Source organism: Phalacrocorax carbo, chromosome 12 (genome assembly GCF_963921805.1).
Source record: "Phalacrocorax carbo chromosome 12, bPhaCar2.1, whole genome shotgun sequence".
Lineage (NCBI taxonomy): Eukaryota > Metazoa > Chordata > Aves > Suliformes > Phalacrocoracidae > Phalacrocorax > Phalacrocorax carbo.
In genome coordinates, this window is record NC_087524.1 from 15,216,109 (window position 1) to 15,238,920 (window position 22,812).

At 40.0% G+C, this 22,812-nt stretch overlaps 1 protein-coding gene across 1 annotated transcript in view; it reads right to left on the reverse strand.

Moving 5' to 3' along the window:
- Window positions 1–2,270, reverse strand: part of GFRA1 (GDNF family receptor alpha 1) — a 150,124-nt gene extending 147,854 nt beyond the window's left edge. Inside the window, exons 1-2 of the mRNA XM_064464231.1 lie at window positions 1,760–2,270; window positions 359–661 (exon numbers count right to left, since the gene is read on the reverse strand). Coding sequence (XP_064320301.1) covers window positions 359–661; window positions 1,760–1,799 — 343 coding nt within the window. The 5' untranslated portion in view covers window positions 1,800–2,270. The remainder of the gene's footprint in view (window positions 1–358; window positions 662–1,759) is intronic.
- Between the last annotated feature and the right edge of the window lie 20,542 nt (window positions 2,271–22,812).

The window sequence follows — 22,812 nt, forward strand, 5'->3', positions numbered from 1 at the left end:
CTTGTTAGGTGAGTCCTAATTAGAGAGTTTAAATATTATTAGGAAAACGTCTCCAAATGACTGTTTTTGTAGCTTTTGCACTTGCTAGTGCCCTTATCTTTTGACTCGGGTTTAGAAAGGTCAGCTGGGTCCCCTGGAGGAAACCCTCATTGTGGATTTCCTAACAACAGGAGACGGAGCAGCAGCTGTTCTTGAGTCGGATGAAAGGTCCTCAGTTTGCAGCTGAAGAGCATAATGTGAGTTATGGGGTCAGACTCTTGATTTAGTCTCAGTGGCAGTAGCTAGCTGTGGATGCAAGGGACTGCAAAATCACACACTGCATTAGGGGAGTCTAACGTTTCTTTGTTTTGCAACGTACCCTGTAAGCTCTGGTACATGCTCCAGTAAATGCGCAGGCAGTTTTTCTCCTTCTTCATGCCCCTTTTACAGCGGCAGTTATACAGTGATTTCTGCTTGAGAGCTTCCATGGCGCTTTTGCATTCGTCCTTTGCCTCCAGGCCTGTCGCCCGGCTGAAGTTGCTCTCTTTGCCGGCTACACACTGCCTCAGTGTCCTGTATTTAGTACTACAGCTCTGCTCTTTGAGACACTGATCGCTGGCTTTCACACAGTCAAGGCGGTCCCCTCCAGGCAGCCCACTGACTTCTGCGGACAAAAGTACATCTAGAGAAAGGAGACAGAAAACAACAAACTCTCGTTGAGGGATGAGGCTGATTTAACCAGGGCTCCAAAGCAGGCATCTGGGAAGCACAAGGCACCTCCTCACGCAGCACATGCAGCCGGCCCCACGGGCAACACCTTGCAAACCTCAGGGCTTCAAGCTACACCTTAGGAAAAAGCACGCGGGGTTTTCGTGGTTTTAGATCCGCTTTCGTGGGAGTCCAAGGAAACAGTAAGTAAATCACCTGCTGGGTGATTTATGAGAAAACACAAAAAGGAAAGAAAGCCCACAGGGGTTAATGTGCCTGACAACACAAGCATTCATTATTCCTTAGATCCACTTTGGTGAAACAAATAACCTTCCCTTTCAGATGTTTAACTGAGGGGTTAAATGTTCGGCCTCACTTTCCACAAGAGCTTTGCTGTAATTTCAATTACATCCACGAACAACCCGCTCAGAGAGATAAGTATCCTCACTGATTGATATTAGCCTTTTTTTGCGTCAGTCACTTTTTAAAGGCTGTACACATTTTTGCTTATTCTACATGTATAAAGGTAGACTTTATGACTCCCCCCCTCCATTTCTCTCCACGTATGATGCTTTTGCGGGAGAACAAAGCAAATTACATTAACTCCTTCCTCTCCATCGTGCCCCCGTCACGCTCCCTCAGACACACGCAGATGGAAACACAAACATCTCCTGTGGAAAAGAAACCAGTTTGGGCTGCAAACCACTCGCAGTCGGGCAGGCTGCCAGGTTCAGGTGAAGATGTAATCCTTCACCTGGCTCTTGTCACCCCCCACCCCCTCTCCCCAGCCCTCCCAAGCAGCCTTATTTTATTAAAGAGAAAAGTTTCCCTATAACTTGCGAGAACCCAATTTAACAAGAGGCTACATGGGCAAGTATCTAAGTCTGTAATCTCCCAGAGCTTTAAACATAGACTGGGTTAACTGATGTGAGGCAGAGCTGTAAAAACTACTGGAAACTTGACTGTTCTGCCTAAACAATAGACTGACAACCGTCAGGCATCCGATCCCATAAACCCTATGCTTTGCCTTATGAAGCGATGTACAGAGAGAAATCAGACGCCACCAACTTACCCACTAAGGGCAAAGCGAAGTACAAGGTAGCGAGAAACATCTTGCTATCTTCGGATGGTTTCCCCAAACGAGCTGATGTGCCACAACAAAGAGGATCAGCATGTAGATATTCCAAAACCGCCGAGGTCCAAAGACTCCAAGTTCAGATCCATCGAATTAAAGGAGAAAAAAAAACCCCAACCCTCTCTCCTCTTCACCGCTGCCACCACCAGCGGCAGGAGCAGCGACGCAAACGCTGAGCTTTTTTCCCTTAGATTTCAGGTCTGAGCAACCTGAAAACACAAGCAGTGACTTCAGGGAGGGAGCGAGAGAGGCGCACGCATGGGTATATGTGTGTGCGAGTGAGCAAGCGGAGCGGGGCAGGAGCGCCGGTCGCCTCCTTGGGTGGGCAGCGCTGTTCCCAGGGAGGGACCGGGAGCTCACACGGGGGAGGGGGGACACGCGAGATCCGCGCCGCCCGCCCGCCCCCGGCCCCGCAGCCGGGGCAAGCCGCTGACAGCCCCGCAGTCCCTGGCTGCGGCTCCCCAGGGCTGCCCGGCACCCCCTCCCGGGCAATTCGCCTCTTCCACCCTCCCAGTCCGCAACTTTATTTATTCGTTTGCGCCGGGGTGGGGGGGCGGTGCGCGGGGGGCCGCGCAGCTTGCGCCGTGCGCTTGCCTCCGTCGCCGGGTCGAGGCGCGGCGGGGGCAGGTGCCGGGCTGCCGGCAAAGTTTGGGAGGGGAAATCGGGACGGGCAGGGGAGGGGGGGTCGGGGTCGGGGGGGGGAGGGCAGCGCAGCGCGGAGCCCCGGCAGGGGCGGCTGCTCCGGTTCCGCCGAGCGGAGCGGCCGCGGCTCCGGCAGCGCCCCGGGCACGGCGCCCCGGGCGCGCTTCCGAGCGGAAGCCGCCGCCAAGTGAGCGAGGTGCGGGAGAGGCGGCGGGGCGGGTGCCGCTGCCCGGCGAGGACGGCCCCGCTCCCCGCCCGCCCTCCGCGGGGCCTCGGCGGCCACGGCCTCCCCCTGCCGGCCCCGCCGCCCGCGGGGGAAGGCTGGCGCGCCCCGCCAGGGCCCCGAGGGGCGACGCGGGGGGTGGGGGGGGGACACGGACCGCCCGTCTGAGCCCGCAGCGCCCCGCGCCTGCGGAGCTGCGCGGAGGGGGAAGCGGCGCCCGCGCAGGCTGCGCTGCGGGGCGGGACCCGCCGTGCTCGGCGCGGGGCTCGGCCGGGGCCAGGCTGAGTGTATCGGCTTCCACTTGGCTCCTGAATAAACAAAGCGAACATATGTCCCATATTCGTGACAGATGGTTCAAGCAGAGAACTATTTAGTGGTTTTCCCACAGTTGCTACTACGTAGCGCTCCCCCGAAACCCAACAAAACGCAATTAGCCTAAACTAGCGTCAGTTTCCACATTTCCTTGTTTTCATACGTGGAAAAATTTGATTCAGGTGTTTTTACGTTTTAGCTGCAACCAAATGTTTTCTAAAAATAAAAAAATCCTAAACCAGTATATACTTTACTTGGCAAATTTGTCAAGAAGCTATTTGGCCCATTTGACTTAAGGAATTTGCTTCTCCTCACAATAAATTTTGTCTAAAGGAGTTTGCCTCGCCTCATGAGATGGAAGATGATCAGGCTGGCCACTTTTATAGCAAAAACTGGATGGCAGATGGAGCTAAACTGTTGTAAGGTGCTTCAGAAACACTTATTTAAAAGCTTGGCATATGCCAGGATATAGAGAGAATACGACATTCACAGAACCCGGCTGGAAGCTTTATATTTATTCTTGTTTTCCTCTCCTGCCACTTTTTCTTAACAGATAGATCTGTATTTCTACTAAAACCAAAAAAGCCACCCCAAAACAAACAAATAAAGAAAGCAAAGCTGTCCTAAATCCTGTCTCTCTCCTTGAAGCCATAACAGTGACACCAAGTTGCAACTGATTAAGTCACAACTGTTTGTTTTGGTCATTTAAGGGGCGTATAGTGTTGTATGGGCACAAAATCTATTATCTGCTGCATGTTCAAGGATATAACTGGAGAAACAAAGGCAAAGACCAGATTTCCAGAGTATTTCAAGATAATTAGAGGTGTTAAGTTGATGATGGCATTGATGATACAAGTCAGGTTCAGCTTTTGAAGCAGCTGGTGTTTAATGAAACAAGTTGGCCCTCCAAACTCTTCAATACAAACTGAACTGGGTGATACAGAGAGGTGATTCTGCGTTGGTAATTTTGACACCACTATGGCACACAGTAAGCTTTGTATAGGAGTTATCTGTATGTCTAATGCACAGGTAGCATTATTCTCCTGTTATTTACAAGCCTAAGTAAGGAATAGCTACAACATTCATAGCACAGCTAGGCAAGTGAAAACAAGACTGAAATCCAGGCCGCTATTTACAAATCCATTCACGCATTAATGTCCTGAAGACAGACACACACACACACACACACATATATACACACACACAGGGTATTATTTGGCATTTAAAAGCAACACATTCCAAAACTCTGCATTAATAACTACTTTCACTGTTATAAAACACAGATTTTGTGGGGTGTTTACTATTACAGTGAAAGTGAAATCATGTTTAAGTGCTAAAATTGAATAAAATGTTACTGACAGTTCAGAAATAACAAGACAGCTGGAAACCATACATCCAAAATTCTGAATATTGTCACTAAACACTCCTTTTGCCAGTATTTTGACTCATCTCTGCAAAACTATCACCCAAAGTGAAAAAGGTTAAAATGTCTTAATCCAAAAGAGTTTTAAAATGCAATCATGTTCTGAAAAACGAAAAAATCCAAGGAGAAAGCCCGTGCTACAAACAGTTGCTCAGAATGTCCAGCCGCTGCACACTCTTTAACAGGACTGTAGGTGCAAGAAAACTTGCAAATCACCAAATACTTTTGCTTTCAGAGATGGAATTAATTATAAATTTTGTCAACTTCTTCCAGTATTTTTTAATTAATCTCTGGATGACATCCTTTCCATTCATTACTAAACCAGTTTCCATGTCCTGCTAGCACTGAGACAATGTAAGTACTTTACTCTCTTCGTAGACGATCGTTGTGGTTTTTGGCAGCTGAGGTCACTTGCGTGTTGGACTGATGTCACGTTAACACACAAGGTTTGCAGCTTTCCTGAACTGAAGTGCCATGTTGTATTAGTATTGCTTATGTATACACTGCCGCAAGTCATAGCTGCAAATCATTTTCAGTTTTCTGAAGAATTTAAAAAGATACCAGACAAAAATCCATAAGCCACTCTGTGGTTGGAATCACAATCCTTCTGCTCTTTGCACATTCTTTTCCAATTGCCTTTTACCTCCTCTGGGGTAAAATTAAGTCAATGGAGGCTTTGCTGTCAATTTCAGTCAAACCAAGGTCCACCCTACAATTTGTATCTGACAATCGCTCAAACTATAGGGCTCTTCAGTCAAATGAAAAATAAATTAAAAAAAAAACATACAGAAGTCCTTAATGTGAGCATTTTAAATACATTTAAGCTGGTTTTCTATTCTGTTGATTGAGTTTTATAAAAATGTTCCAGAAAAATTAATATAATGTATATAAGGTACAGCTGGTAGGGACAAACATTTCATTAGAAGACAGATGACAACACAGTCGCTACTGTGTTACTGTTTAAAGGCCATTACAATACAAATAATGTGGAAGACTGCACTAACTACTTCAAGGTACTTGCTGCCAGCATTAGCTCCTATTACTTCAGTCTTTACATAATTTTAGCTCCTTGGTACTTTCTAGTTTCCTACATCAGCTGGTATTCTTTCACTGAAAACTTTTAATAAAGAAAAGACAAAGTAATGAGGATAGAGGGGTTATTTGATACTAAAACTTCTGTAAAAATCAGTGCTTCAGACACTGCTCTTCCAGAGTAGGTTGGGATAAGCGAACCCTAACTATGGGCAGTTTTAAGTTTCCTGTTACCTTGCATGCTAAATCCAAATGCTCTGAATACAGCAGCAACATCTATCTGCACCTGCAATCAGGGCCATATGGTACTTGAGGCCAGCCATACAAGATGTGCAAAGTCAGAACACTATTTTTTCTGCATTCAGTTTTACTGGATTTCCTTCTGCCACCTCCTCTGCAGGTAAAGTAAAGGTTGACAGTAAACTCTCATAAGGGTGTCATGTGCAAAAAGAACTGACTCAAATGCAATCAATGTTATTTTGCAGCCAGTCCCACACGCAAAACTCTGGCGTTGGAGTTGTCCTAACTGCATTAGGTTGTTATGGGTGGCAGATGACAACATGACAGCAAGCTGACAAGAAGGTTGAGTCAATACATTGACTGGGCCATGGTTAGCCTGCAGATTCCCTTCACCATCTCTACCATAGACCTCTCCTTTTAAAGACTGAACCCTGCAATAAAATATTGAAGTTGGAGCCACGGAGCCCAGGGAACATTACACAGTATTATCTGCAGGCCTGGTAGATATGTGAAAAGAAAGTATGCTGAGGATAAGAACAGGGCCATGAACTTTAAATATAAACCTTTGGGGAAAGAATAGGTAAAGCAAAGCCAAAGCTGAACTAATAAGTCAGATATAGCAGGTGGGGGAGAGCAAGCAAGTGATGGGAAAACGTCTGTGTGCCATGGGAGCGCAAAAAGCAGTGTTTACACAGGAGGCGTTATTCAATAATGAGAAAGGGAGACTAGACAAGTTAGACAATTACCAGGGAACAATCTGAACTGCATTTTTTTGTCTTACCATGAAGTCAAAGTGCCTAGTGGTGGGAATAAGGCAAGAAGGCTTTGCTCAAGGCATTAAAGTTTTGTAAAGGACAGATTAAATAACAGTGATCCAAAAATCAATTTTGAGGGGCTTATGAAGTCTTGAATAGGCTTTTGCAGCACAAAAACAAGATTGAGTTTTTACTGAACCTGTCACTCGTTTGGGTTTAGAGCTTCCAGTAAGTATCAGGAAAAACATAAAACAAAGGCAAAGTAAGCAATGAACATTCACACAGTAATCAAACAAAAAACATGTGGAAGTGCAATCTGAATTACTGAGTGACTTAATTGATGTGAAAGTATAAGAAAAGAAAGTCTCCCCTTGCTTTAATCAGACCTGGAAGTGAATTCCCACAACTGTTCTTGGCCAGGAAGTTTTTCCTAAACTGTTGCTCCCCTGTCCTCACCAGATGTTGTGTTAGGTAGTATCAGACCATCTGGAAGGGAAAAAAAAAAAAAAAAAAAAAAAGAAAAAAAAGCTGCACGATTCCTCTGTGAATTCATATCTAATATGTGATCTGATTATGATTTCAGTAGAACGGATACATAAATACTAAAACGGTACAATACAGTTCAGAGAGCTTGTAGTTAAGAAAAAAAAAACATACTAGTTACCCTTAAAGGTCTGAAAATACAGACAAAACTGCAGCCACTAGTGAAGTTCTGTATCTTATAGAAATAATTCCATCAAACTTTAAATACTGATATACAGGCATAGACATTGGTGTTTGCCCAAACTGGTAAGGAAAAAGTTTTTAAGACAAAGTGAGAGTAGTGGTATCCCTCGATTTATGTCTTATTGCTTTAAAAATGGAATAATACAGCCCCCTAGCTGTTCGTAGAGGCAATTCATGCTAACGTGGAAGATGTGATTCATACTTCTACAGCAAAACAACGTGCTGAATTCCATAGCACAAGAGGTTACAGTCAGCAAAGAGACTTCGTGTGACGCAGTTAGGCACAAGTATAAAAGATGAAAAAAATATGAAATATCATATATTAAGTAGTAGTAATTCATGTGCCTGCAAAATCTACAATACATATGCTAGAACAGCATCGTTTTAAACTTCAGCTTCTAAACAATATGCCACCGGCATCAACCTTTAGCATCCCATGGGCATTAGGAATCCCAGGTGATTCAACCAAGTTCACAGTTGGGCTGAGGGACTTGGGTTTGGTCAGCCTGGAGAAGAGAAGGCTTAGTGGGATTTCATAAATACCTATAAAAATCTAAAGGGTGGGTGTCAGGATGATGGGACTGGACTCTTTTCAATAGTGCCCAGTGACAGGACAAGGGGCAATGGGCACAGGTTGGAACACAGGAAGTTCCACCTGAACATGAGAAAAAACCCCTTCCCTGTGCGGGTGCCCGAGCAGGGGCACAGGCTGCCCAGAGAGGCTGTGGGGTCCCTTCCCTGGAGACATTCACACCCCGCCCGGACGCGTTCCTGTGCCCCTGCTCTGGGTGTGCCTGCTCAGGCAGGGGGGTTGGACGAGATGGTCTCCAAAGGTCCCTTCCAGCCCCTACCATGCTGTGATTCTGTGATTCGCTGTGATTCTGTGATTGTCAGCAACTTGGTCTTGTGGAAGCCACGCAATCCTGAACCACAGGAAAGGAAACCCTACCTTATACTATGTAAACTATACTTACATTAGTTAACTTCATAGTCTTTGCAGAAAAGCTAATGCTCTAGAAAATTACTTATTGTAAATAAGTCTATTGCTGTAGGAATAGAACATTTCAGGCAGCATAAAAAACCATAATTGTGGAAAGCATTAACATCTCAGAACATTTAAATTAGATCCTTGAACAGCACCTGAGAAAACCCACGTGAAAAATGAGACTATTGGTATCATTCATTTGCATGTTCACTTATGTGTAGGTTCATTCCCCTCCCATGTTTAATTGAAAGTGATAAAATGTCTCTGTATAGAACAGTGTGTAAAAAGTGCTAAGGTTTTCTTTTCAAACTTGCACAGCTCTAGCTAGCGATGGGTATTCAATTTTCACTGTTCCTGCTACACCGGGTTCACACACACTTACAGAGCAAAGAATATGAAATCATAGAGGAATATTTTCCTTTCACTTACTGTAAATATCTTATTCTAAATTGTAGGACCAATCTGCCCTGACTCCTGCCCTGTGTAGGGAAGTCAAAAAAGATGCATGGAGGTTAAAGTCATTTTAGAATTTAGTGACCAAAGGCAAAATTCTCATCTTGGATTTTCAAAACTGTATTTTCTGTACATTTCCTAGAGTAGCACTGACAAGTAAAACGCATTTTTCTCCTGATGTTGAATATCACCAAAACTGTAATTTTATTGGAAGTTTCTCAGAAGCTTAGCAACTCTGTCAGCGTTAATTTCTACATTCTCTGTTCGATCAGTCTTCCTATGAGGTAAGAAATATAGTGTACAAAAAGCCTCAAGAGATTTATATTTGAGGTGAAATGAGGTCAAGAAAAAAAGTGGGAGTAGAAGAAACTAGTGTTGTAAATGCCTTGAGAATTTGTCCTACAGAGAAAGCAATAGTGACTGTTCCCAGATACCTGCCATCAGCTGCATGTAGCAGTTTCTCTGCTAAAGATACAGTGATATTTGGGGTTTTGTTGTTTGCTTTATGGGTTTTTTGGAGGGGTGATTGTTGGGGTTTGGAAGGGTTGGTTTTGTGGGTTTGTGATGTTGGACTGGAGTGGGGGGCCAGAGTTGTTCGTTTGTTCACATAATTTCCTGAATAGCTACAAACACTTCAGGAAAAATAAATATACAGGACACAATTTGAAATTAGATGTTTAGTCATAAAGATTATTCAGTAAATATGGGATGAAAAGACTAAATATTTCTTCAGTCAGCAACAATAGCTCCTTAATTAACACAAGCATTTTTATTTTATAGTTTAGGAAGAACCTTATGATGAGATACTTCTCCTGTAATCCAATTGATTATCAGCTGGAAACGGTGTTAAAAATCAAGACCTCTTTGTTCTACTAAAATACCAGATAATCCCATTATTTGGCTTCTCTGCTACTACTTCTGTAAAATTCTGATGACAGCAGAATACCCACTGGGCACTCTACACACCGAAGAAGTAAACACGACAGGCCACTCGGAAAGGCAAGTCTGAAAGCTAGAGTCTTAACTGATGCTACTTGCAGTTTCTTCCCTCCACGCTTTTCTGCAAGCATTCATTACATCAACTGCGGCTCTATCTGTTAAAGAAATTTTCCTGGTTTAATCATGTGATGCACAGTTAAATCTACAGCACTTTCTTTAGATGGATACAGTTACCTGCTGGTAACGCCAGTAGAAAAGCTTTTACGATGGAATGCCTCCATCTATCCTGCAGCTTTACTAGCAGACATAATTCAGATGAAAAACAACAATGCATACTTTTAAGGAGGTGAACTAATAAGACTTCCTGGATGCTGTCTAAACTTGACTCTGACTCGAGTCATTTACATGTAACTCCATCCTGAATATTCTTAGACTGTATCCTAACTTGGCAGTAAAAGTAAACAAATGTAAAGGACTCCACACTTTTGTCCATCTGTCCATCTGTGATGGGTGTGAAGGTGGATTTACAATCTTCTTTAAGAAGACATACCAAAGCCTTCTAATCTCAAAACCATATTTTATTAGAACAGAAAATAATGGATCAGACTGAACTATCAGACTGAACTTTCTTTTTTAGTAGAGAAAACTAATTGGGGGGGGGGGGGGGGGGGGGCTGACTAAATACAAGGTTTGAAAACAGATCTTTCCCCCACTACTGCATGGGTGGAACATGAGTCTTTTTCTCCAAGTGGTTTCCTGACTTGAACAGTTTACTCAGATTCTTCAGGAGTTACTAACATACCTTTTCTTTTTTTTTTCCCATCACCTCTGAGACTTCCCTTAGGGTCTATTCAGGCACTTAGAGAAAGAAGCCTCAGTGTTTCTTAGAAACCCCCAGCATCCATCTCTCCAGCCCTTGCTGCCTGTCATGCCTGCCTTGCCATCCACTGAAGAAGCTTCTTACTCCTCCTCCATCTAGATGACCTGGATGCAGGAGCCAGGCCAAGAGGAACACACACACATCTTTTCTGTTGTCCTGGGACACCTTTCTAACACTTGGCATAACATTTGAAATGAGCAATTAGAAGTTTCTTTGAAAAACAATGCAGGTTAAAGAAGCACCTACTTTAATTTACACCTTCCTTCAATTTTACTTCATTTAAATCACACTAGCTCAGGTTTTCCTGGATGCTGGTGAAAAACTGTTGGTCCACTAAAGTGAAGAATGTGCTCCAGACTATGGAGGTTCATCTGTACTGTGTCTGTAAAGCACTTGAAAACACAACGTCCCAAACCTAAAAAAGGTTAACGGCCAATCCTGTAACATAAACTGGAAGAGCATCCAGCATACACAATCGTCAAATACCGATTTGTTTCCTTCTTACAAACCATACCTGAAAAACATTCCTAAAGGCCATACTTCTGAACACAGCAATGGCCATAGATATGAGCAACTGAGCCATATAATTTATTTTATAAACGGCAAAGAGGCTAAGGATCTGCAGCTCCAAGTAAGGAAAAGAAAAAAGTTTCTGATGAACTCATTTTCATAAGAATTTCTGAGTTATTAATTTATGAAAGAAGAAAAGAACTATGTTTCCAGACAAAATGTTAAGATAAAATGTAATAGTAAATTTAAAGCTGTAACAAATTGCTTATACACCCACAGCGTGACCCCTCCAAGTTTCTGACTTTGTTAATTATGCAGTAGATCATCATTTATAACAAAGTAATGCAAACTTGTTTAAACACGTACAATAATGGCATCTTGCCGGAATGTAATGTAAGCATGATGCTCTCAGAATTACAAAAAACCATAGCAATTGTGATTAACATCATGATTTCTGAATTTGATTACATTCTAATCTGTATGACTGACTCGAGCTAGTCAGAACATCCTGACAGATGCACAGTCAGGATATTGTGGAACACCAGCACAGCACATCTGAGTCCTTTTTCCTTTTTTATACATCAAAAAAAAGGAAGCAAGAAAAAGAAAAATAAACAGACAGAAAGGAGTTTCAATTTAGGGGGCAGCACAACTGAACTTTCAGGGTTACCTGACTGTGGAGGACCTCCAGGAATGCGTGGGACCAAGCTCCCAATCACCACACAACACCCTGCTCCTCCAGATCACTAATAACCACTGCTCCTGTTAGCAAGAAAAGGGGAAGCAGAGCTAACCACATTCCTATAGTTTTGGATATTTGTGGCCTCTCTGGCAGAGTGACTATTAATGCACAGAATAATACTTCATGCATGTATTTAGTCTGTCCTGACCTACACCATGACATCCTCATGAAGTGAAACTTGTGCATTTCCCTAGAACATATCCTGTACTTAGATCTTTGAGATTCAGATGTTGTCTTTGTGAAATGGATAATCACAATTGCCTTCCATTTTGGTCTTGACTATGTATGTTGTAAATGCTTTGAAGTAGGTATTACTTTGTTCAGAGAGTTAGAAAGGAGGCTACAGTCCTGGCTAGAACTGCATGAATTACTATAGAATTAGAATCAAACAGTTTTGGTGAAGACATTTTGAGGGAGAGAATCTTCCTTCTAAATATCAAACAAAACTTATAGGTGACGGCACATTAAATTATTTGCTTTCAGAATAGTTAGCTGCACCACAATAGTTTTTGCAGACCTGGAGAACACAGGGAGAAGCAGAAAGAAGAAACTTGTTCATCTCAGGGTACCTATTTTACTGCATTACTACAGTCTTAGTTGAAAATGCATCCTTTGCACTTTTTGGTGGAAAGCATTAAAATATCTAAATGTTCAGCCTAACTGGTTAAGTCTTATAATTCACATTCAGACAGAATACTGTTATATTTAATTCAATTCTTACTTTTGGATGCTTAAACTTCTTCAAATTTTTCTTCTTGAAAGTGCTTAGAGTTATCCCATTATCACTAAATAGACTCCACAGATAGATGATCAAAGTCCTAGAGTTGACCATACATTCATATAACAAAAGTGAACAAATTTCATCTTCAAGATGCAGACACCTGTGCAATAGGAAAACTGAACTTCAACAGAGTTGCCTTTGTCTGCTGGAAAATACAACACTCAAATTTATCATCCTTTTTTTCTTCTCAAAACACAATTTGGAATTGTTTTGTCTTGCTCTTCTTAATATTAAAAGCTCAAGTTATTGACAGCACTGCTTTGCTAATCGTTTGCCCACGTTAAATACCTCGAATATGTGTTTTCTTCATTAATGATACATTTTATATGTTCTTAAAATGTTTTCAATATTAGAATATTGTTTTGTGGTCAGAGTAGTGATTGTTGTCACTATCCACAGGTTATATGTAACCACCAAAACTGTGCTATTTCCCATGATATTTTGAATTAGCACTTTTTTACAGAGCTTCAAAAAGGACACAGTTAATATTGCAAATATAAAAAAAAATACATTTCAGTTTTAATACTGTGATGGGTTTTTCTGCTTTGTTTGAATTGAGTACCCTGACCCTGGATCAAAAGAAAGACCGTAGTTTATCTCAAATGTACTCTCTCAATTGAAGTCCTCTTCCAATACTTTTTGTTAACACTCATAATCTTAGTGCTTTTTAAAAGCCACCCTCAGAGATCCTCTCCCTGCTCTTCCTTCCAAATACTAGCCATTTCTCTGTACCCATCAGCTGCCAGTGATTCAGACGAAGCAGCATACAGCAGTTACTGCTGACTCCTGCTTCAGACTACCAGATATATATTTGGCCCAGATGGAATGCAGCACTATAAAATAAGATGACAATCAGAACATAAAGCCTCCTTGGGAAAGAAAATAAAGAAATATATTCCTCCCCCCAATACAACTGGAATCTGTCAGAAACCTAGGTTTGTAAGTTTCTCTAGAGTTAAAAGTGAGAATTACATTTTAATTAGGAACATATATCCAGACTAATAATGTTACTGAATGGATATCTAAGGCAAAGAATTAAAATTTGTGCCAGAGTTTGGAAGATAATCTGGTCCACTGAATACCAAACTCACGCTCTTAAATCTCTCCCCACATTAGCCCATCTCTTAAAAACATTTGTCATGTGGATAAGGCCCGTCTCATTTCAGTTGTGATACTACGCAAAAGACAAGCCTGGTCTATAATGAACTAAGAACACACTTCAGACTTAATATGGAAAAGTGGAAGAAGCATTCTGAAGACTCTAGATAAATTTTGCACATTTGTCAGATAAAAACAGTCCTGGAAGCACAGTATCATAAACATTAACATAGTACATTGCACCACACCTTGCTGATTGTTGTTCTTGCCCCATAACTCTTGCAGAATTTGCTGTTCAACGGACCCATCTGAAAGAGGTCCCTGGTAATATGCTAGGAAAGTAAGATTTTTAATTCCCTAGCACTGTGAGAGAACAGAATCAAAACTTTCCTGTCCTGGGCAAATACCCTAGGCTCTACAACACCTCTGCCACAATGTGCTCTGAGAGCTCCTAACAATACAGGCCTTTCAGAGAACAGTCTTTCTCCTTTCCCTCTTCCTCAACCCAAATCACTGTATTCTTACCACATTTCAAGATCTCAATCCAACACTTCTGCAGGGAAACACAATGTCTTGGCAATTAAAATGAATACTGAAATATTGTACTGACCCCTCTTCAATTATACATAGTTGAGTTCACTTTCCGTCTTGTGGGTGGACTTGTAAACATAAATTCAGCCCTGCTCTGTTTTCCAGCAGGGACCTTGGAAGGAGATGGCCAGACACTTTGCTCCTCAGGCTGAGGCAATCCAGGACATGTGCATAGCACACAAGTAAAAGGACAAGAAGGTAACTAACTTTCTGTCAACAGATGTTGGTGTCTGTTTAGCACGAGGACTTTTCTGATATCAGGGACCTAAAGGATTCCCAAGCCCTGATTTATGCATCAAAGTTTTCCTGTGGCATAAAAGGAAAATAAATGTCTGATAACAATAGCTTAGACAACAATAATAAGGTGGGGGGAGGGTTAGGAGAGGAGTGTTATGCTATATAAAATGCTAAAATGAAAACAATCTGACAGGATCAGCTTCAAAAATCCTGTATTTCTAACCAAAACTTAAAATAAGTAAACTTAAAATGACTCAGCAGAAACTTTTCAGCCTAAATTTAATCACAATTTATTAGAAAAAAAAGCTGTTTTCAGCTGGATTTATGTACCTAAGATGATAATAAAAAGAGTTAGCCTTATTTTATTGCTGTTCCAGATGGTAGCCAAAAGGGACTGAGAAGCGTGGGAGTTCCCATTCTCCATCTATGAGGGGTTTGGTTTTAAAAGTTATGTATGCCATGCAACTGCCAACTATTTCTTAGAAGGTCCCATGGCTTTTAACACTGGGCTCCACAGAGACAATGATTTGAAGAACAAAGAAAAAAATAATTTGGTGATTTTGCTGTTTGTGTCACTAACAGATAACTAAGCATTTGCTTAATTCAAAGCAAATGCCACGTGAGGATTTTGGAGGACTTGCAGGTTTAGAGGCATATCTTTTCTGTATATGTTTCAGGCCATCTCTTCACTAAAAGATACTTTATCTGAGTATGTCAATATAAGACTCACGAAAACTGATACAGGCTAGATTTGACCTGACTTATGAATCTGCTATCTTATTTCTCTGACAAGAAGTGTAAGGAAAGGGACAGACTGAGTAGCAGTAGATCATACTGCCAGTTAGTAATCTGTGCTTTATGGAAAACTTTCAAACTCCAGCTCCCTGGATTGCAAGAGATAAACCACATCACAGAACCGATACATAGATACCACTGTACAGGTTATGAGAAATACACTGCACAATTTCAGAGTACACTTATTTAGAATTCAAGAAACAATACAGAGATAAACTAAGTATCTTGGTTTTATTAGTGGCAAGAAAGATGTCTACATAGCCACTGCAAGCATAGGTATATCAATAATTCACAGTGAATTACCTGGTAGATTTTTAACACCATTACATGCTTCGTGGCCTCCAGTCTGAGAATGCATATTTGTGTAAAAAGCACTCTTTAGAACTAAACATTATAAATATGACACATTTACATACAATCTTATTGTTTCACTTAACTACAACAGATGAGTTCAGAGCCAAAGTGCCATAGACTCCTTATACATTTAATGAGATAAAGCACTATCACTGTCACCTCTCAAGTATTTCTTTTCAGGTAGTAGTAGTCAAGAAACCAAATCAGGAGGAAAACCAATGTATATGTAGTTACCATAAAATAGATTTTATAAAGCCTGAAGAACCTTAGTAATTTAGTAATGAGGTGAGGCATCTGCATGTTAGTGAAATATGTAAGCTAGAAAGCCCTAAGAATCCCAATTAACAACATACGATATCCTCTAAATAGTTTTTAAAATTCTTTGAGCTGGAATCATCTATTAAAGGACCTTTTCTGCTATAAGGTCTCAGGTATATCTGGTCCACAAAAAATGATCAACCTTTTCTTTTTCAAGATTTACCAATACACACAAAGTATCCTTGACTGCCTCTTATTCAGGTCAATGCTACCTCAAAAAAAAAAAATGTAGTAAGATTTTCTTATTCTGAGGAAACTCTTGAAAGATCTGAAAAAGTAAACATTGAATCCATTCTTGTGGCATACTGAAATACCATCCTACATTATAGTCACACCCCCTTGTACCTCAGGACAATAAAAGAGTGAAAACCACCAATGTGTCAGATGACAGTAGATAATATTAAAGTAATAAGATTTCCTGACTAGCCACACCTTAGCATTCTGCAAGACATGATAATTCACAAGGTAGAAACTCCTCACATCCCATTCCAGATAGTTTATGTTAGGGAGAAAGACAATTCCCTTCATAACCCAGCCAATATGACTTAAAGAAAAATTACTTCCTGATCCTAATCAGGTGATCAACTTAACCCTGAGCACATCAGCAAGCTATATGCAGTTAACACCTGAAATCCTAACCAACTCCCCCATTTTCACCTGCTGCCAATCTTATCATTTAAGAAAGGTCAGTCTCCTTCTCCTATACTATGCACCAAGAAGGAACATAGAAGTCCTGGCACATGCAGAACAATAGGACAACTGGCACATGGACCAGTTAAAAATAATTCTGCTTAGGGACTGTGTAAGAAAAGTACACAAAGAAGTTTCCCATCAAACTTCTCTGGCAATGTCAGTGAGCATCCAAAGTTTTGTAACACAAACTCTATATTCTGACTCATGATCACTTCACCATGTCACACATATCCTTTCATTAATTTATACATTTCCATCTGGAAGTAGTTCAGGTCCCTGCCTCCATGACCTTGTCTGGAAAGCAGTTCTAGAGCTTTGCACAAATTGCCAAGAACCTTCTCTTAAATTCCCCATTTATTCGTAAGTGTTTGTATGTATCTGATCTTGAAATAGTGTTATACTTTAACATAAAAGTCTTATTCCCTCATGTCTACCCCCGCACTTATTTATAAAGATATAACCATATGCCCTTTCAAGCTTTGTTTTGCCAGATAAGCCATTTTCATCTCAGCTGAGAAAATAGGTACTCCTTTCCCCTAACCATCCCACTCTGCACCTGCTGTGAATCAGTGTGGATTGTAAGAAATGTAAACAGTATTCTGAGAGTTGTCTTACAAATGCCTGATAAAGCAATATTAACACTTTATTGTCTTCACTGAAAATCCTTCATCTAATATACCCTGAAACTGCTTCATGGCCATGACATAATGATGGCTCATGGTCACCATACAATCGACTAATGCATTAAACCTCTTCCCTTTACTATTGCCAGCAATTTTCAAGACACCAGCTTGTACTAAAAGAATATGATATTAATCCCCAAGCACCCAGCTCTACTTTCTGCACTATTAGGTTTCCATTTTGTCAGTCCATAAGGTCATTTGGTTCTTTCTGACATCCTAGTCAAATTCCAATTTTGTGCCATCTCTTAATGCCATATCCATTCTCCTACTTTTACCAAGTTCAAAAACACTACTTAAATCAGTCCCAAGATCAGTCCTACAGGAAATCTACTAGCAAACTCCTTTCCTTTTGATATTTCCATTTTTAATAGAACCCTATTTTAATATAATCTAACCCTTTATTCTGTTCCTCTTCCACCTTACAATTCTTGTATTTAAGCCCATCTTTTCCACCTTAAATAACTTCCCACAAGGAACAATATAATGCCTTATTTCAATCAAGGTAGATTAGGTCTACTGCATTACTCTTCTCTGGGACAATTATCTTATCAAAGAAAGATATTAAGTTAGTCTGATATGATCTGCCCTTGATAAAATCATATTGTAGTTTTTCCCACTTTCCATTTACCTCCAGGTCCTTGACAATTTTTTCCTTCAAAATCTACTCTAAGACCTTGCATAGTGTTGAGGTCAAACTACCATGCCTGCGTTTTATGTAACCACCTGTTTTCCCTTTTTTGAATACAGGGATTAACTTTATTTATTTTATTTTTTTTTATTGAGATAGCCCTGAACTGACCAGATACCCAGAAAATCCCTGCAAATGCACTTCTTGCAAATCAGCATTTGAACTTGCGGATCCTTTCAGTGCCCTGAAACAGGTCTTGTTTAACCCTCTCCATTTCATCACAGTAAGTAGGCTAGTTTAGCTCATAGCTCACTTAGGGAAACTTCCATTGCTATGTCTTCATTCTCTTAAGCACCTTTTTACTATTCTTAGTCACTGTATTATCCCCAATAAAAAGAGTGGGGATGAGACAAAATATTCATTTGTTGTTTCAATCATACCTAGATTGTCTTATATCATATTCTCATATGTAAAATATTTTCTAAGCCCAAATTGTTGAAAAATATAAGGTCATAAAAGGGGAAGAGTCATCTCATACCCATTTTCTTCTTACATTCCTTAGGCTTCTACTGCTGGCCACTGTTGCAGAGAGACTAGGTACTCCTCTGGTCTGAGCCAGTATAACCATGATCCTGATCTTCCACTCACTATTGTCAGAGTGCAGAGCTGATTGAAAACTTGCTCTCTGTGAATAGTTTTCAATTATTTACTCTTCAGGACTTTGCAAAAGGCATGCCACAGAAGTCTGAGCCAGATGCAGTTCTATGCAGTGTTTTTAATGCCTTGGAAGATGGAAGGGAGAGTGTACTTATAAATGGGCACAACTCAGTGTGTAGTACTGAGGAGGGGACAGAGGCTGGAGAAAGGGAAGAGAGAATGTTTTGGAGGAAAGAATCAGAATTCAGAATACCATGACAAATGGGAAAGATTGTGTGGAATATTCACTAAGGGTAAGGGCAACACAGTACATTTAATGACAATAAATCTAATGCACACATACAGGATAAGGAATGTCTGGGCAAGAAGCTGCCCAGCAGAAAAGGATCTAAGAATACCAAATATGGAGAATATGGAGAAAGAAACAAAGACAGGAGGCTAAGAAAATATGACTGATACAGAAAGGGTGGAGGAATTGGGTGCATTTACTCTAGCTAATAAACATAGGACAGGGAGAGCCAGGCAGGACAGCAATCTGCCACGTCTTCCTGACAAGTTCTGCCTATGCAGCAGTTCCCTGTCCCCATGAGTCAGGTAGCCCAAGGGTGCTTTTTCTGCCCTAACTGTAGAGTTAAAACAGACAATCCCTATGCTATGCTTTTCAGCCCTCCATGTCTATGTTTCTTATGTCATCTACTCAGTATGTCCTACTAGATTATTCCTATAAGTATTACAAATGTAAATATGGGTGCATCAGGCTTTTCATCATTAAGTCCTTTGATTAAAAAATTTCTCTCTTCTTTCTCTTTTTGCAGCACTGGAAGATCTAACAACATTCACAATCAACAACAATCGCTTCTAAACTGGTATTTAAGCTGTTTATTTCTTTTAGCAATGGAAGAGGACAGTTAAAAACACCATCAACAGCAACATAGTTATGATATGATGTTTAAAAAAAAAGGATGAGGAACAGGACAAAACATATGTGAAAATATGTATGAAAAACCTGTGCGTTATTCACTTTTATAAACTCTGCAGCCTCAACGATGGATATTAATTTTGTATTCAAAGAACTGACTTACTGAGGGTATTTTAAATATTCTGATTTAATTCCCAACATAGGAAAAATGTAATTATTTTAAAGGAAGGAACATTTTTGCTATTTATTCTAATTCACTTTTCTGTTATCTTCTTCCTAAAACGACAAGCTGTAAAAAGACAATCCCACAAGAATTATTTACGTACTTTTCACACAATCTGTGGATAGACGTGCTTCTGAAAAGAAGTCACAGTAATACAATGGAAATTATTAATTTATGAATGTGGCACAATTGATAATACACACTTGCTGCAGCTGTGATTTTCTACTCTACTTCAATTTAATGTTTTTATTGCCCTGCCCATGCACTGAGTCCTGGTATATGTATGCAGATGTGTGCCATGAAGCCTTTGAAAATTTCTGGACTAAAGATAGCTCATCTCCCAGAAGCATCGGTTGGAAGGAATATGGAAGGGAGAGAAGCACAACTATAGGTTCTGGTTTTTTATGTCATCTTTAAAAAAGATGAAATCACAGCATAACATCTGTATCAATAGGCAGTTAAGTTTGTATAGGATTATTTATCATTGTTAATTCTTCATTAAGTATGATTCTCTGCCCACAAAGGCCTGTACAGAAAATAGAGGGCACAGTTTTATAGAGACATTTATTAGATTTTACTTTTTTTTTTTTTTTAATTGGATTTTACAAAACAGCTTTTAAAAACTGTAGGTAAAACATAACTTTTCCACTATATTTGAAGGAGTAGGGACAACAGCTTTTTTTCTGAATAAATAATTAGAATTAGGAACTTTCTTTCAAAGCAGTTTGTCAATAAAAATACCATCTGGCCCAATTCTGGTGGGAGGTTTTATGAGACCTCCCACTATAGGTTTCAATATTGAAACTATGTTTCAATAGTTAATGTTAAGAGCAGGTTTTCAGATTCAGAAAGTATGTTTTGGTCAAACATCGATAGCCCTTCCTCAAATATGCAGCACTTCCTTGGTTTGGGTGCTTGTATGGAATGTGGAATAACCTCTACTGCTGCCTAATTCAGGCCATGGTCATGTATCCAAGTCTTCCAAATGTCTAAAGACACTTTCATATTTTTAAGCAGGAAGATGGGTGGAACTGCAAAGTTAATCTTATGAAAACTATTAGCAGAGAAGCATAAAAATGTAATGGACAGCTCTTGGTTTCATATGAGAGTTACTTTCAGCACTCAGAGAAGCTTATTTGGCTTTAATGAATACAGCAAAAGTATAACAGTCATCTAACCTAACACTAAATGATGCTCCTGTTATGAATAAAGACAATAAAGCAGTTTCATTTCAGTCATCTACAAATACTCTTTTTCCTACAACTTCAGCATCAGGTAGAAATAGAGCTTAAAGAACAAAGATAAACATTTTAAAGTCTTCTGAAACATTTTAGAAGATATAATGGCAGCTGCTTATCTAATAATTTAGCAGCATTGTATATGAACTTCTGAGAATCAACTGCAATCAAAAAAATATTTTTTTTACTTTGATGAGCTAACTGTAAAATTATTTCTTTCTATGTTTCAGTGTCTATTAAGATTTTTCTATGATTAAGAGAATTTATGTGACAAGAAGGGATAAACTAGCTTACTGGCATTGTATGGTTATAGGAAACATACCATATTTAATTGATTAAAATGAAGTCTTTTCAGCAAATTGTTTAATGCATTTCAATCCAAGATTACATCTCTTGCATGAAAGTCCCAGTCCTCAAAATGTTTCTTTAACAGCCCTTTATTCAGAAGATTTAGTGGCAGCCATCTTCTTATAAGACTTTACAACATAATGGATAATTCATTTACATTTCTGCTAATACAAAATTCAAAAAATGCAATCTCTTTTGTAAATAGAAGATACAAACAATTAAAATCTAAACAGTATTTTTTCAGTGCTTTCCTGGGTGCCAACTTAGTGATAACCAATATTGATGTAAAACAAACTGCAGTTTTCCAGCCAAATAATTAAGAAAATTACTATGAAAATGCAAAGCCAAGGCAGTATTTTGTACTGCGATATGCACTGCAGATCTGAAAAATTCTTTCTCCATTAGACAGGTTCCTACCATCATGCCAAGTTAAATAAGAGCTCTGATAAATGTTTCAAAACGAGAGCCTCATTTGTCACGTATCTAAATACTACAGAATAGCAGGATAAAAAAGTTTTAGGATAGACTCTTATATCCAGTAAGAGACAACTGAAATACATTTAAGACTCTAAAACACTGCAGAGGAACAATGTGGATACCTATATAACAGCACAGTTACCAATCGGCAAAGAAAGCAGGTGTTGTGTGATTATAACCAAAGACAATAGAAATCTTAGATTTAAAAAAATCAAAGAGTAGTCTTTGCTTTTGTAACCCAAAGGGATCCAGTGAAGCCTTTCCAGAGGGAATTAAACAAAATCTGGGATATAATACTGAAAGGGCGATATCAAAACGCAGTTAGGAGGCTCTGTCCTTATAAAGAACATCTGTTGTGAAGGCGTTTACATTCCTACCAAAGTGGAAAAGAGTATAGCTAATTCTCCATTGCAGCCAGACACGTCAGGGGGAGTACAAAGTCACTTCTTAGTGTTTTTTCATACATTTTTAACACAAAAAACTTTTCACTAACTCACAATTTTGCCACCTGAAGAAAACAAACAAATAGGGATTTGGAACACAAAGAAACATTCTGTGTTCATTTGCATATAATTTTCCAGGGATTTATTTCTACATTTTCCATTATTTTATATTTTATTTTGTGGTTTTTTTTGTAGTCTATTTCCTCCTTATTACAAGGAGGAAACAGTGTGTCCATTTGTGAGCCCCTTGCTCAGCAGCCTACTAGAAATGGAGAGTTTCCAGCCTGTGGGATAGTGGTTTGCTCTTACTCTTCCAGAGATGATAACTACACTGTGTTTAACCTGAATTCCTTAGGAAATTAGAGATAGGTCACAAACTCTAGGTTATTACTGCATTTTAATATTCCTCTCCTCGGTTGTCCTGCTCTAGGTTTTCAGAAGTACAGTCCTTTTTTTTTCCCTTTTTTTTCCTTTTTATTACTAGGAACTCAAATATATTCAAGAAGAGACCACCAAGTGTTTGTTCTGCTGTTCCTATGCTCCCCCCATCCCACGCAGCCTGGGCAGGAGACAGGCAATGGAAGAGATAGAACAGCTCCATCCTCCCGTGATGCAATGGGTGGCCAGTGGGAGGCGGAGAACAAC